We start from the raw sequence: 14,670 nt of genomic DNA, 5'->3' as shown, positions 1-14,670 counted from the left end.
TCCCTCTGGCCGGAAGTTGAGTCGGGTCGTGAGGGCTTCTGGGAGGTGTTGTGTAGTGGAACTTCCGTTGGGAGGCGGGCGCGGAGGGTTGGTTCGGCATTACCGGCACCTGGCCCGGGCCATCGTGCGTGTCACCTTCACCCAGCCTCCCAGAAACTGCGCGCTAGATGCGCACTCGGGCGTTTCCGGCAGGTGACGCTACCGCGTCCCCGGAGCGGGACTTGAAGGAGGGCCTCAAGCAATCTGGGCTGAACCAGCGCGCGCTGCTGACGGGGCGGAGCCTTTAAGGAGGCCCCGGGGATCTGGAGTAGTGGCAGTGCAGAGTGCTCGGGGTGGGAGTACGCTCCTGGAGCGTGGCTGGAGTTGTTAGAACAAGAAACTGGTGGAGAGTTAGTGTGTGTGTGATTATGATGGTCTGTGAGGTTGTGATCCTGTGTGTATGTGATTGTGATGATGCGACAGTGATGGGGGTGTGGTTGTGTTGAGTGTGGTGGAGTAATTGTGATGGGATATTTTTGTCATGGTGATGTTTGTAATTGTCTGTGATTTATGATAACGTGTGTGGTGTTGTCTCTGGTTGTCAGGTAGATGTGCAGTGTGTGTGAGTGTGGAGGTGTTTGCAATTGTGATATGTGTAGTGGTTCTTGTCTTACCACATTTGACTTTTGTGTAGCCTTTGGTATAGTTGGTAACCGCTTGAAAAAATTTTCTGTATTTGGTTTCACGTGGTCTTTCCTCCCCACTGGCTACTCTTTCTTAGTCCCCTTTGCTGCCCTTTTTTCCCCCCAGCCGTTCTTGGCCCGGTTCTGTTGGTCTCCAGTTTCCCTTGGTGATCTTTTCCAGTTTTATTATTTAATCTTCCTGTGTCTTCTTTTATTATATGTATTAGTTATTGTAATCATAATAATGCTGCCTAACAAACCACTCTTAAACTCAGTGGCATGAAACAGCAAACATTTATTTTCCTGTTCACAGGTTTGCAGGTTCTGTGTTCAGCTTATCTAGGCTGGGCTTGCCTGGGTGGCTGGACTGCAGAATCGATTCAAACCTGCTCCACGTGTGTTCTTTCTGCAGCTCAGCCTAAAAGGACAGTGGTTACCAGGACGTGTTCTTCTCCTGGTGGATCACCAGAGTGCAAGACTGATCATAAAAACACCCTTAAAAACCTCTGCTCCCAAGTATACTAATATTAGGTTAGCCAGAGCTATTCAGGTGCCTAAGTGTAACATTAATTACACGCAGTCAGAAGGCAAGGCAAAGTTAAATGGCAAAAAGTGTGAATATGTAATCCTCTTAGAAGGGGGTGAAACATTGGGACCAAGATTCCAATCTACGACATTAAGAAACATGCCTCTTTATCCTGGTGAATGTCTTTTGGTCCATGTTCTCTTTTGTCTGATAATATTGCTTTTCGTGTTTTGTTATTGTATTTTCCAGGAATTTCATTTTACAACCCCTTCCCTTTATGTCTTTATACTTCAGGTCTGTCTCTTGTTAAGAGCATATTGCTGGGCTTTTCCTCTTTTTATCCTGTTTGACTGTTATTTTAATAGGTGAGTTTAATTCATTTACATTTATTGTGATTGCTGATAAAAATTTGTTTTATGTTCTATTATGCCTTCTTTTTTATTGTGCAGGTTTACCTTATCCCCATTTCTTCAATGCTTTGGTTTCTTATCCTTGAATTTTTAAAAAATTAATTAATTAATTAATTTTTGGCTGTGTTGGGTCTTTGCTTCTGCGCGTGGGCTTTCTCTAGTTGTGGTGAGCGGGGGCTGCTCTTTGTTGTGTGGTGCGCGGGCTTCTCATTGCAGTGGCTTCTCTTGTCTCAGAGAACGGGCTCTAGGGCATGCGGGCTTCAGTAGTTTTGGCTTGTGGGCTGTAGAGCGCAGGCTCAGTAGTTGTGGTGCATGGGCCTAGTTGCTCCGTGACGTGTGGGATCTTCCTGGACCAGGGCTCGAACCCGTGTCTCCTGCATTGTCAGGCAGATTCTTAACCACTGTGCCACCAGTGAAGCCCTCTTATCCTTGAATTTTTAACATGCATGTTTAACAAAACCCTAACTTAAGATTTTAGAACACTTGCCAACTCCAAACTACCCACCCATTTCTATGTTATTCTTATCTGATATTTTGCTTTCTTCTAATTTTAATTACCCCAAATTAGTATTTATTCATTTGCTCAATATGTACAGCTGACCTTTGAACAACGTGGGGGTCTGATTCCCTCCTCACCCCTTACCTTACAGTCAAAAATCTAAGTAGAACTTTACAGTTGGCCCTCTGTATCCTAGGTTCTGCACCTGCAGATTCAACCAACCTCAAATCGTGTAGTAGTACTGTAGTATGTATTTACTGAAAAAGAAATCTGCCTGTAAGTGGACCCACGCTGTTCAAACCCATGTTGTTCAAGGGTACACTCTATGTGTGTGTATTTTTTTAATTGTGGTAAAATAGAGATAACATCACATGACATAAAATTTGCTATCATAATATCTGTACCCCTATGTTCATTGCAACAATATTCACAATAGCCAAGATATCCATCTATCCATTAACAGATGAGTGGGTAGAGAAAATGTGGCGTATATGTACATTGGAATATTATTCAGCCTTAAGAAAGAAGGAAATCCTGCCATTTGTGACAACATGGATGAACCTTTAGGACATTATGCTAAATGAAATAAGCCAGTTACAGGACAAATACTACATGATTCTTTTACATGAGGTATTGAAAATAATCAGACTCAAAGAAGCAGAGAGTAGAATGGTGGTTGCCAGGGGCTGGGAGAGAGGGAAATGGGGAATTGTTTTCCAGTGGGTACAAAGTTTCTGTTATGTAAGATGAATAAGTTCTAGAGCCCTGTACAACATAGTATCTATATTAACAAAGTGGTATTATGCACTTTAAAATACGTTGAGAGTAGATCTCGTGTTAGCTGTTCTTACTGGAAAAAAACCACAAAACACAAGGAAGTTTTTGGAGGTGATGGATATGTTTAGTACCTTGGTTATGGTACTGGTATTAACAGATGTATGCATATATCCAAACTGATCAGGATATATACATTAGATTTGTGCAGTTTTTTGTGTATCAGATATACCTCAATAAAGGCAAAAAAAATACACAAAAATTTTACCATCTTACCAACCACTTTTAAGTGTTCAGTTCAGTGGCATTACATCCATCATGGTTGTGCCACCATCACCATCTGTTTATCCATAGAACTCTTTTTACCTTGCAAAACAGAAACTGTACCCATTAAACAATAACTCCGCATTCCTTCAGTCCCCCAGCTCCAGACAACCACCATTCTACTTTCTGCCCCTATGAATTTGACTTTACCTCATTATGTACTCCGTGTACCAGATCTTACAGTATTTGTCCTTTTGTGACTGGTTTATTTAACGTAGCATAATGTCCTCGAGGTTCATCCATGTTAAAGCATGTGTCAGAATTTTCTTCCTTGTTAAGGCTGAATAATATTTCATTGATTGTATATACCACATTTTGTTTATCCATTTATCTGTCAATGGACAATTAGATTGTTTCTTTTGACTATTGCAAATAATGCTGCTACAAACGTGTGTACAAATACCTGTTTGCTTTCAGTTCTTTTAGGTATATATCCACAAGTGGAATTTATGGATCATATAGTAATTCTATTCTTAATTTTTTGACTGCCATACTGTTTTCCCTAGTGGGTATACCAGTTTATCAACATATTTTTTGGGCACCTACTATCAGTGGCAAAAAGACAAAAATAAATCCCTGTTTTCATGTATTTTATATGAGGGGGTGGAAAGACAATATGCATGATAAATTATATAATTTATTAGTGATAATTGCCATTCAAAAAAAAATAGAAACTGTGTGAGGGACAGTAGGAGTATATCCCAAGCATAACACTTCTCAAAATTTATTATAATTGAATGTTTTCTGTTTTATTATTTCTTTTCTGTCATTCAGAGTAAGGATTAGTCTACTCTCTTGTGTATCATTTTTTTCACCATAGATGATAAATTAATGTCATGTGACAATGTCACTGTGACATGAGCATAATTCTCATTTCAAATGATGAGTATGGGAGCTCTGGGTTACAACTCTCGTTTATCTCAGTTGTCAAGATAAATAGGAAATGGAATAGCTGGACTTTTAATGCACCTCTCTTTCACACTAGATCTGGGGTTGATGAAAATCTGAATTTTTTTGACTCAGCTTTATATCTGTTACTGCATCAGGCCTACATCTTTATGCTCACAAAAGATATTTGAGGAGCAGATATTATGTGAACATCACTATTGTATTCACTTTGTTTCTAGACTCTTGGTGTTTCTATTGGTTCAACCTGAGTTGCTGAGTCTTTGAGTTTTCTTCCAGACTCCTGCTGTCTCAGCATCTCTGGTCAGTGACTCCAGGGACTGTGAATTACAAGCAAGGAAGCTAATTGTTTGGGACTGTATTAATTATCTATTACTGTGTAATAAGGTACCTCAAAATTTAGTGGCTTAAACAACAATAAACATATTAAACAACAATAAACATTTATTATCTCAGTTTTTGGGGAGTGGAGAGTGACTTAGCTGGGTATTCTGGCTCAGATATTTCATGAAGTTTCAGTCAATTGCTGGCAGGGCTGCAGTCATCAGAAGGCTAATGGGGACAGGAGGATTTGCTTCCAAGATGGCTGGCAAATTGGTGTTGGCTGCTGGCGCAAGCCTCTTCCTAAGGCTTGTTGAGTGTCTTCATGGCATGGTGGCTGGCTTCCTTCAAAGTGCGTGATTCAAAAATGTGCAAGACAGAAACCATATCTTTTATGATCTAACCTTGGAAGTCACACTGTCATTTCGGCAAGATCCTATTGGTTATGCAGGTCAACTCTATTCAGTGTGGGAGGGGTGTATGAAAGACATGAATACCAGAAGACAACGATCATTGGGGGCCACCTTGGAGGCTGGTTCCCATAGGGATCCAGTGAGAAGACATCAGGTAAATTGGATTTATATCATAAGCCCACAGGTCCTGGCTCCACAAAGATAAGACAGATCTGTGATGTGAGGATAAAGAACAGTGAAGAGCAGGTATCTATCATGGAAGGAGACCTCCTGATCTGAGACCTTCCCTCGAAGCTGGGGAGTCCTGAGATAGAGTGGACCCTGGAATTGCTAGACGTGCACCCTATCTTAACCCCTCTGTTTAGAGTGGGAAAGGCCTGAATGACATCTCAACCTTCAGAGATCAGCAGTAGCTGTGTGACAATGGAGCATTTGACCCAGATGATGGAAGGGACAGGTGAGGTGGCTCAGAGATGGGCAGAGTTTAGGAGAGAGTCTGTAAAAAGAGTTAGGAAGTTCAGTACTCCTACCAAGAAAGTTCACAAGTTATTGACTGTGTTGACGTTTGTTTTTTATTTTATTCACTTGACAACTTTTTTAAAATAAATTTTTAATATAATTCCTATTTTTCTTATATGCATTTAGATTTTTTAAAAAGTGCTGTTAAATATATAATTGTAAACAAAAGTTTCCTGTTCCATTCCTTCCCATACCCTGTTCCCACTACCCATAGGCAATTACTTGGAACATTTTTTTCTGGATATTCTGGTATTCATCTTTGCTTTCCTGAATAACATCCTCATACTGCTAATGTTTGATTTCAGTTTTAGATATTTCCTATTGACTTTTGACAGTAGAAATAAAGATTTATCTCTCTTTTCTATCTAACCCCTTCCTCATCACCCTCACCCCACCCTGACTCCCACCCACTCTTCTCCTTGCCCTTCTTTCTAATATGGTGTTTTGTTCGAGGTTGAAGGTTGACCAAATGTCAGCATCTGTATGCATTTTCTTTTGAGCTAGTCAGTTTTCCCAGCAAGAAGTCCTAGATTGTTTGAGGAGTATAAGCCAGGATTCCTGCTTTTGGGAGGCAAAGAAAGGAAAAAAGTTGAGGGGAACACTTCATCTTTCAATCTGACAGCTTTTACTTAATTCCCTTATTTTCTCTACATTGCTTCAACCCCACCGTGTATGTAGTTCCCTGTTTTTCAGCCCCACCCCAAACTCCTGCCTGTAAAAGTACCTAATACCTCCATTCCTGAGCCTTTCAAGTGTTCTGCCGTGGTTTCCCCACCCTCGCTTAAGCTTCATCTTTCTCTAAGTTAGAAACCAGTCATTTGCTCTCTATCTTTCAGAATTTTGTTGACATCTCTTTCCCGCTAAAATCTTCTGTATTCTTTGTCCTTGTGAGATTGTTTCTTTCGTTTTGGTTGTGTTTCAGAGAGAGCAGAAATAAATGCAAGTATTCAGTCTTCCATTTTTAACCTGAAGGCCCTGAATTTTTTAGGGTAAAAAATAAGTCAATTAAGTTATTTTAAAATGTCTTTAGAATTATAACTGCATTTCATTCCATCATACGAATGTTCCACAATGCCTGTAACCTGTCTCTGATTAAAGTTTTTTCCAAATTCTTTACAGTGCTTCATAAATAATTTAATCCTTAAATCTTTGTGGTATTTATTATTATGTACTTAAAAAATCTCCTATTAGGAATAAAATAGCAGGAAACTAGGGAAATAGATTCATTGGGCACCCTAGACTTAGCCCTCCAGAAATTCCCATAGAACTCTATATGATTAAATTACAAGCCATCTATGTACATTTCAGTGTCTCTGTAGCCTGGTGGTGGTTAATATTTCTCAAAGCTCTGAGGATCATTATAGGTGATCTTACAGCTGATGCTGAAGATTTCTCTAGTCCTTTATCTGGAGCTCTGAAGTAAACAGATTTTTATTTCTCTTTCCTCAGCTTGGTGTTCTCCAGATTCTGCCCTTTTCAAGGAAGAAGAGGATATGACCAGTTCTCTTGTACGTTGTGTTTTTTTAAAAATTTATTTATTTTTGGCTGCGTTGGATCTTCGTTGCTGTGTGCAGGCTTTTTCTAGTTGCAGCGAGCAGGGGCTATTCTTCGTTGTGGTGCACGGGCTTCTCATTGCAGTGGCTTCTCTTGTTGCGTAGCACAGGCTCTAGGCATGCAGGCTTCAGTAGTTGCAGCACACAGGCTCAGTAGTTGTGGTGCACGGGCTTAGTTGCTCCACGGCATGTGGGATCCTCCCGGACCAGGGCTCCAACCCGTCTCCCCTGCATTGGCAGGCAGATTCTTAACCACTGTGCCACCATGGAAGTCCCTTCTTGTACGTTTTAAGCATTTATTTGTTTCCTGCATTATTTTACAATGCAGTTGCAGTGGGTTACCTTAACCTACCAGTAAGTTGGAAAAAACTAAATCAAAAATCAAGGTGAGGAAAAATACAGCTAGAAGGTCAGAACCTGGGGAAATTTGACATGTGGCTCTGCAGAAACAGGTCCATACAGGATTATAAAACTTAAGTTCAAATTTGAGGGACTTCCGTGGCAGTCCAGTGGTTAAGACTTTGCCTACCAATGCAGGGGGTGAGGGTTCAATCCCTGGTCAGGGAGCTGAGATCCCACATTTCTCACGGCCAAAATACCAAAACATAAAACAGAAGTAATATTGTAACAAATTTACTAAAGACTTTAAAAATGGTCCACATAAAAAAAAAATCTTAAAAAAATTTTTTTTGGAATACGATCTGGAGAAGCAAAAGCAAACTGAGACATAAAGTTCATCCCATAACTTGCACTACTTATGAGGAAAAAGCTTATAATTCAGGACAGAAAAAAGCTTTTCATTGGCACTTAGGTCAAAAAGAAATCCAAAATAATTCCATAATTCTTATGATTTTAAGCTCAGTTTATTAAAAGTCCTTCTTGGCCATAGATTAAAAACTAGAATTATTGGGAAGAGTAAATCGAGTACTTCTTTCAAACGATCCTCCATATATATTTCTTTCAGTTGAGACTTTTTAAGTTGAGCTAAAATATATACTAAAATTCTGTGGCAGAATTTTTTATAGTTCTGGTATCTATAACTCTCCACGTCTTTTTTTATGGTCTCAAAATATACAGTATTCTTCATCTTCTTACAAAATGACTCACTTTCCTCTGCTGTTGATTCTTTTCATTTCCAGCACTGGAATCCCTCACACTCCTGTATTTTAAATATTTTCCACTACCTCTTTTTCCTCAGCTCATATCTTTTCCATCCTGAAACACACACACATTTCTATTGACCACATGATTGTGTGGCTTATCCAGTTATTTCTCCTTTTGGCAGAGTGGTTTTCTGGGCCTAGATAGACTTGGGTTCAAATCTTGGCTCAGTGAGAGTAAGTGCATGATTATGGGCAAGTTTCTTAATCTCTTTGTCCTTAGTTACATCATCTGTAAATGGGGATAATAATAATACTTACCCCATAGGAATATTGGGAGGGTTAAATGCACATAGTAAGTGCCCCATAAATGATAAATATTGTTAATAATTATTAGCTATATAAATCTTTCTACCTGAAAAGGTCTTTGAATGTGTTTGCTGTATTCATTGACCTACTTTTTTAGTTTAACATATGAAACTGATAAGATAAAAGAGTAGATGCCTCATTTGTGTTCACAAAATTAATCCTTCTCTTCAATGAAACTACCATAAACACTGTAATAAGGCAAAACTGGGAACAGTTTTTGTAATACATATGCAGAAATATACTAACAATTCTTAAAAACCAACAATTAAGAAAATAGAAAATTGGGTGGAGAACATGAGCAAGCAGTTGGAAAAAATGGAAGTGGCAATAAATATTTTAAAATAAAAATGTCACAAAGAAACAGACTATTCAGATTTGTAGATACATTTTTTAGGTGTATTTTGAATTAGTGGGTAATGACCATCTTTTATGAGAGGATTCCAAATAATTAGTTCACATGTGAATTTTCCTTATAAAGTAAAAAGCTGGAGATAAGGAGTTGTGATCTACAAATAGGACACTCTGTTAGCTTTCAAAAACTTCATTCAGTTCCTTTCAGACACCAGAGCCAGACATCTTGGTCTGGACTATCAAACAGAAATGGACTGCCTATGTTTCTGGGCATTCATTCTAGAATATGGATGTAAATATATTACACGGCAGCTTTTATTTATATTTGAATAGACTACACAGCAGCTAGAAAAATCTTCTACAGCAGTAAGTATAATAGCTTTATTGAGTACCTATTATGTGCCAGGTATATTGTGCTATAAGCTTAATGTAGCTTATTTCATGTAATCGTTATCAGAAGTTTGTAAAGTAGATATTTTCATTTTTATAGAGAAAGGAAGTGAAGCACAGAGATTAAGAAACTTACATAAATTCATGCATCAAGTGTGCAGTAAAGCCAGGGTTCAAACCCATACAACCTGACTCTAGGACCACACTCTTATGATACTGTACAAATGGAAATCCACTCATAAGTGAAGAAATGCAAATTTTGCCAATTGACTGTTCATATTATTTGTCCATTTTATGCCGTTAGTCCTTTTTCTACTTGAAATTAAGGGATTTTAAGAATGCCTGCTTCAGCATTAGGATTTATGCAGATATCTTCTTCTAATTTGTCACTTATATGTTATCGTGTATCTTTTGTTGTATATAAACTTTAAATTTGGGTAGTTTCATCTAGCATATGATAAGTTTGTGCATACAGTAATAATTCAGTCAAAATTAATATGCAACATTAATTTTTATTGTTGTTGTTAAACTTGGGAAACATTTATTTTTACTTTCCCGTATCAGCAATCATGGATATAAGTGGTTAAATCTTGTATCTCCTCAGGAAGACATAGCACTGTTGAGTGACTATTACATCCCATGGAGAACTTCAGTCTTTGGTCACAGCATTAAGAGCTCCTGGTTTTGGTCCCATAAGCCCTCTTTGAAATGACATATGCAACATTAATGTTTAATAATCTTCTTTCATGAGTTTCTAATGTTGGTATTTTATAAGATATCTTTCCAATTATTATGTTATAGTTTCTTTTCAAAGATTTGCTTTTCATATTTAGTTTTTGATCCAACTGGAATTCAATTTTGTAATTGGTCCAAGGTAGGAATTTGCTGATAATTATATCAGTAAAATTATTTTTGCATGTAGGCAACCAGTGTTCCAATACCATTTGTTAAATAGATCTTTACTTTGTGATGCCACCTTTATAATATACATGCTTAATTGTTTCTAGGCTCTTTGTTCTGTTTCTTTAATCTGTTTGTCTACATCTATACCAGTACTATGCTCTGTGTGTGTGTGTGTGTGCGTGTGTGTGTGTATGTGTTTACATTGTCTTAAATACTTTAACTTTATAATAACCCTGTTTGCTTGGCAGGCATTTGCCCACTTCCCACTACACAAATGTTCTAGTTTTAAAAAATTTCCTCAGCTACTTTGGGACCTCTATGCTTTCATTTGAATTTTAGAATCAATTTATCTAGCTCTAAGGAAAAAACGCTGTTGGGATTTTAATTGGAATTGCAAAGAATTGTAGACTACAGACCTTCCTGACTTACATCCTGATAAAACCATCATAATTTGAAAATATCATAAATTGAAAATACATTTAATACACCTAACCTACCAAACATCATAGCTTAGTTTAGCCTACCTTAAATATGCTCAGAACACTTACATTAGCCTTCAGTCATCTAGCACAAAGCCTATTTGATAATGAAGTGTTGAATATCTCATGTGATTTATTGACTACTGTACTGAAAGCGAAAAACAGAACAGTTGAATGAATATAGAATGGTTGTAAGGGTGTATTGGTTGTTTACCTATGACATCACATGGCTGACTGGGAGCTATGGCTTGCTGCCACTGCCTGGCATCACCAGAGAGTATCATACCACATAAAGCTAGCCTGAGAAAAGATCAAAATTTAAAATTCAAGGTATCTATGTTTTCTGTGTGTATCACTTTTGCACCATTGTAAAGTCGAAAATTCATAAGTCAAACTGCCTTAGGTTGGGGACTGTCTGTAATTGGAGAAGAATTGAGTGAAACATTTTTTTCTGTCTATCAGAAAGATGTTTCAATTTAAGGAAATCCATTAATATAATTTATCAAATTCAAAAAAATATATAATCAGGGCTTCCCTGGTGGCACAGTGGTTGAGAGTCCGCCTGCCGATGCAGGGGACATGGGTTCGTGCCCCGGTCCGGGAAGATCCCACATGTCGCGGAGCAGCTGGGCCCGTGAGCCATGGCCGCTGAGCCTGCGCGTCCGGAGCCTGTGCTCCGCGATGGGAGAGGCCACAACAGTGAGAGGCCAGCATACCGCCAAAAAAAAAAAAAAAAAAAAAAAAGTATATATATATATATATATATATATATATATATATATATATATATATATATAATCAGCTTCACAAAGCTACTAATTTTTTTAAAATCAGAATTTGAGATTTTTTAAAGAGGATCTATTTATAAAATAGAAGTAAAAGGATACTTCCTTAACATGATATTTAAAAAATTATTCTACAAAAAAAAAATAAATTATTCTACACACATACTAAGCTAAAGGCCAGAACCATGTTTCCTGCAGGAAATGATACATATTCCTACTAAAATCAGGAACATAACCAGATTACTCATGGTACCACATTTATTTACTATAATTCTATATGCATATAGAAAAGAAAAAAAAGATAAACATTGGGAAGGTGCATACAAAATTATATCTAGGTGATACAATTATGTATGTGGGCAGTTGAAGAGGAAACAAGAGAATTCAATACAGTATGGACACAAAATTAATATACAGAAATCAACAACATTTCTATATACAAACCACCAACCAGTTCAAAAGTAAAATGGAAGGTGGGAATCCCTGGTGGTCCAGTGGTTAGGACTCGGTGCTTTCACTGCCATGGCCCAGGTTCAATCCCTGGTCGGGGAACTAAGATACTGCAAACCTCACGATGCAGCCAAAAAAAATTAAAATTAAAAAATAAATAAAATGGAAGAAAAATGTTAAGAGTAGAAACAAAATCCTAAAGGAAAAAAAAATTGTATCTGATGTATATGGGAGAAAGAAACCTTTAAAGCATTACTGAGACCTAAAAGAGGATTTGAATAAATTTTTAATACATACTTTTTTTGGAAAAGATCATCATTATTAAATCAATATAAATTCTCTTTAATCTTGAGATTTATTGGAATCTCACATATTCTAAATATTATTTTTAAGGCAAATCTATTCAAGCTGACTGTAGAAGACATTTGAAAAATAAGTGTGTAAAATATCCAAGAAAAAATATGAAAAATGTGTGTTATGCTCTAAGTTTTAAAAAGAATATTCGTTTAATGTTTGTGTAACTTTAAGGAAAAAAATCTTTTACAAAAAGTTGCCAGTCAGAAAGAAAAAAGTTGCCAGTCAGCATATATACCATAGAACTGACGTGTAATTATCTTTATGCCTTCACTGTAAACTGTTATTTTTTAAAAAAAGACTTATCATATTAAGTATCTTAAAAATAAAGGAGAGGAAACTGCTGTGATACCAGCAGGACCTCTGGAAATGTTAAGACTTCCTTCCAGGGCCCAGGAGATACTCATCTTTTTCTTGGTTCTGTCTGACAGGAGGAGGAATAAAATTTAATGACAAGAAATGTGAATTTGTGTTTTTTAACAATCCTCTTTGTTCCTTGCTCCTAATATGGAATTCTTGACATATGTATGTAAAGAGAGTCAACATCTTAGGAAAATACACTATTTGTTCTAAAGCACTGATTCATCATTTTATATAGTTAGAAATTAACCCATATTTACTTTTGTTACTTGTTTTATAATTTTTGTCAGGAGTACAGTTTTTTTTTTTGTATGAAATTTATGCTAATTTACTAGTTAGTGGGAAAGATGTTTTAATGCTAATTTACTAGCACTAGTAGAAAATATATTTTCTTTGTTGTTCTTCCTTATTTTTTTTAGTGGTTCATATTCCATAGGGGTTATCTATTCCTGAAAAATTTATTGAAAGGTTATTGGGTGCCAACCTCAGTTCTGAGTGCTTCACAGTTTTTGGCCTCATTTAGTCCTCATAACAGCCCTTGGAGGAAAATGCCACTTTACAGATGAGGCTCAAATTTGGCTATTTGTCGAGTTTAGTTTAAAAAAACACTTTTTTGTTTTTGGCTGCGCCGCGAGGCTTGTGGGATCTTAGTTCCCAACCAGGGATTGAACCCGAGCCATGGCAGTGAAAGTGCCGAGTCCTAACCACTGGACTGGCAGGGAATTCCCACACGATTAAATTTTGAAGCCAGGATTTGAACTCATGATGTCAGACTCTACAGCCTGTTAACCAGTAAAAATATCTAAATCCACCTCCATTTTGAGAGCCTAATTCTTTGAAAAATTTTCAATCAGGTATCTCTTCAGCTTTTCTGCTGCTTTTATGAGACCTTTATTCTCATGCAGGTTGACTATGTGGGCTTTGGGCTCTGCTTTGGGCTGCAGATCACCTGGCCCTGACTCAGGCTGTGGCATGGGCTCACATCTCCTCCACGTGTGTTCATTCAGGTGAAAGAGCAGCAGCTTTCTGGGGCAGGCTCTTCACTTGCCAGATCACTGGAGTACATGAACCAAGTCAAGGGTGTGTTTAAAAACAAAATTCAACTGATTACATTTTGAAGATCTTATTGGCTTTATTCAATGATTCATGAGTCAGGGAACATCCAATCTAGCAGATACATAGGAACTCTGAGGAGCTGTACCAAGTCAAAGATTTTTATAGGCAGAAGGGAGTGGGAATAAGGAAGTTATAGTAGCAAAAAGTGGATTGGTTCTGGCCAGGTTACTTTCCTTTAGGGGATGATAGGGTCTATCAGGCAGATTACCTCACTAATGCTGATCAGGTGATTCCTGCTTGACTAGTTTAAGATTTTATTTCTAGGAGAGGCTGAAACTGTAGGTAAGTCTCAGTTTGGTGACATGAGGCTTAGCATAAGTGACTCCATTTTGGGCCTGTTGTCTTGTTTTTAACAGGTGTAAGTGCATTTCAGGCCTCTACTCACATCATGTTTACTGACATTCCTTTAGCTCTAACAAATGGCTCACTCAAGGCCCACACTGGGGGATGGGACATTAGCTAGAGACACAAATGAATATTTGTGGAATAATAATCAAGTTAATCAGTAATATTTTCTGATGGAACTATTTTTATTGGAATTTTTTTAAAACTTGAAATACACTGGAACAGTCTCACAACCTAAGAAAACTTTGTTGACATATAAGTCACATACCATAAAATTGACACATTTAAAGTATATAATGCAATGGTTTTTAGTATATTTATGAGTTGCCATTACCACAATCAATGTTAGAACATTTCATCACCCTAAAAAGGAACTCTGTACCCATGAGCTATCACTTCCCATTTCCCCCCAAGTCTCCTTTGTACTTTCTGTTTCTATGGATTTGCCTATTCTAGACATTCATATAAATGGAATCATATAGTATATGGTCCTTTGTGACTGTCTTCTTTCACTCAGCATAATGTTTTCAAGGCTCATCCATTTTGTAGCTTGTATCAGTACTTTGTTTCTTTTTATTTCCAAACAGTATTCTCTTGTATGAATATGACATATTTTTTAATAAATGTATTTATTTATTTCTATTTTATTTTTTTGGCTGTGTTGGGTCTTCGTTGTGGCAAGTGGGGCTACTCTTCGTTGCGGTGTGTGGGCTTCCCATTGCAGTGGTTTCTGTTGCAGAGCATGGGCTCTAGGCACGTGG

General features: G+C 37.4%; 1 protein-coding gene and 1 non-coding gene across 11 annotated transcripts in view; one reads left to right on the top strand and one right to left on the bottom strand.

Annotated features, from left to right (window-relative positions):
• Nucleotides 1-36: 36 nt before the first annotated feature.
• The window catches only part of ZNF568 (zinc finger protein 568), a 45,335-nt gene continuing 30,701 nt past the window's right edge, over nt 37-14,670 (top strand). Inside the window, exons 1-5 of one of the 10 annotated variants that reach the window (XM_073796519.1) lie at nt 82-332; nt 1,483-1,553; nt 4,323-4,404; nt 5,013-5,292; nt 6,804-6,862. In XM_073796519.1, coding sequence (XP_073652620.1) covers nt 5,217-5,292; nt 6,804-6,862 — 135 coding nt within the window. In that variant the 5' untranslated portion in view covers nt 82-332; nt 1,483-1,553; nt 4,323-4,404; nt 5,013-5,216. The other 9 variants (XM_019941172.3, XM_019941173.3, XM_019941176.3 and 6 more) reach the window with 9 other exon arrangements.
• LOC117309349 (small nucleolar RNA SNORA25) lies at nt 9,706-9,832 on the bottom strand. The gene has a single exon (XR_004523634.1). It is a non-coding gene; the product is annotated as a small nucleolar RNA SNORA25 (small nucleolar RNA).

The sequence above is a fragment of the Tursiops truncatus genome, chromosome 19 (assembly GCF_011762595.2).
Source record: "Tursiops truncatus isolate mTurTru1 chromosome 19, mTurTru1.mat.Y, whole genome shotgun sequence".
NCBI classification, from domain to species: Eukaryota; Metazoa; Chordata; class Mammalia; order Artiodactyla; family Delphinidae; genus Tursiops; species Tursiops truncatus.
This window is presented reverse-complemented; position numbering and strand designations above follow the sequence as displayed.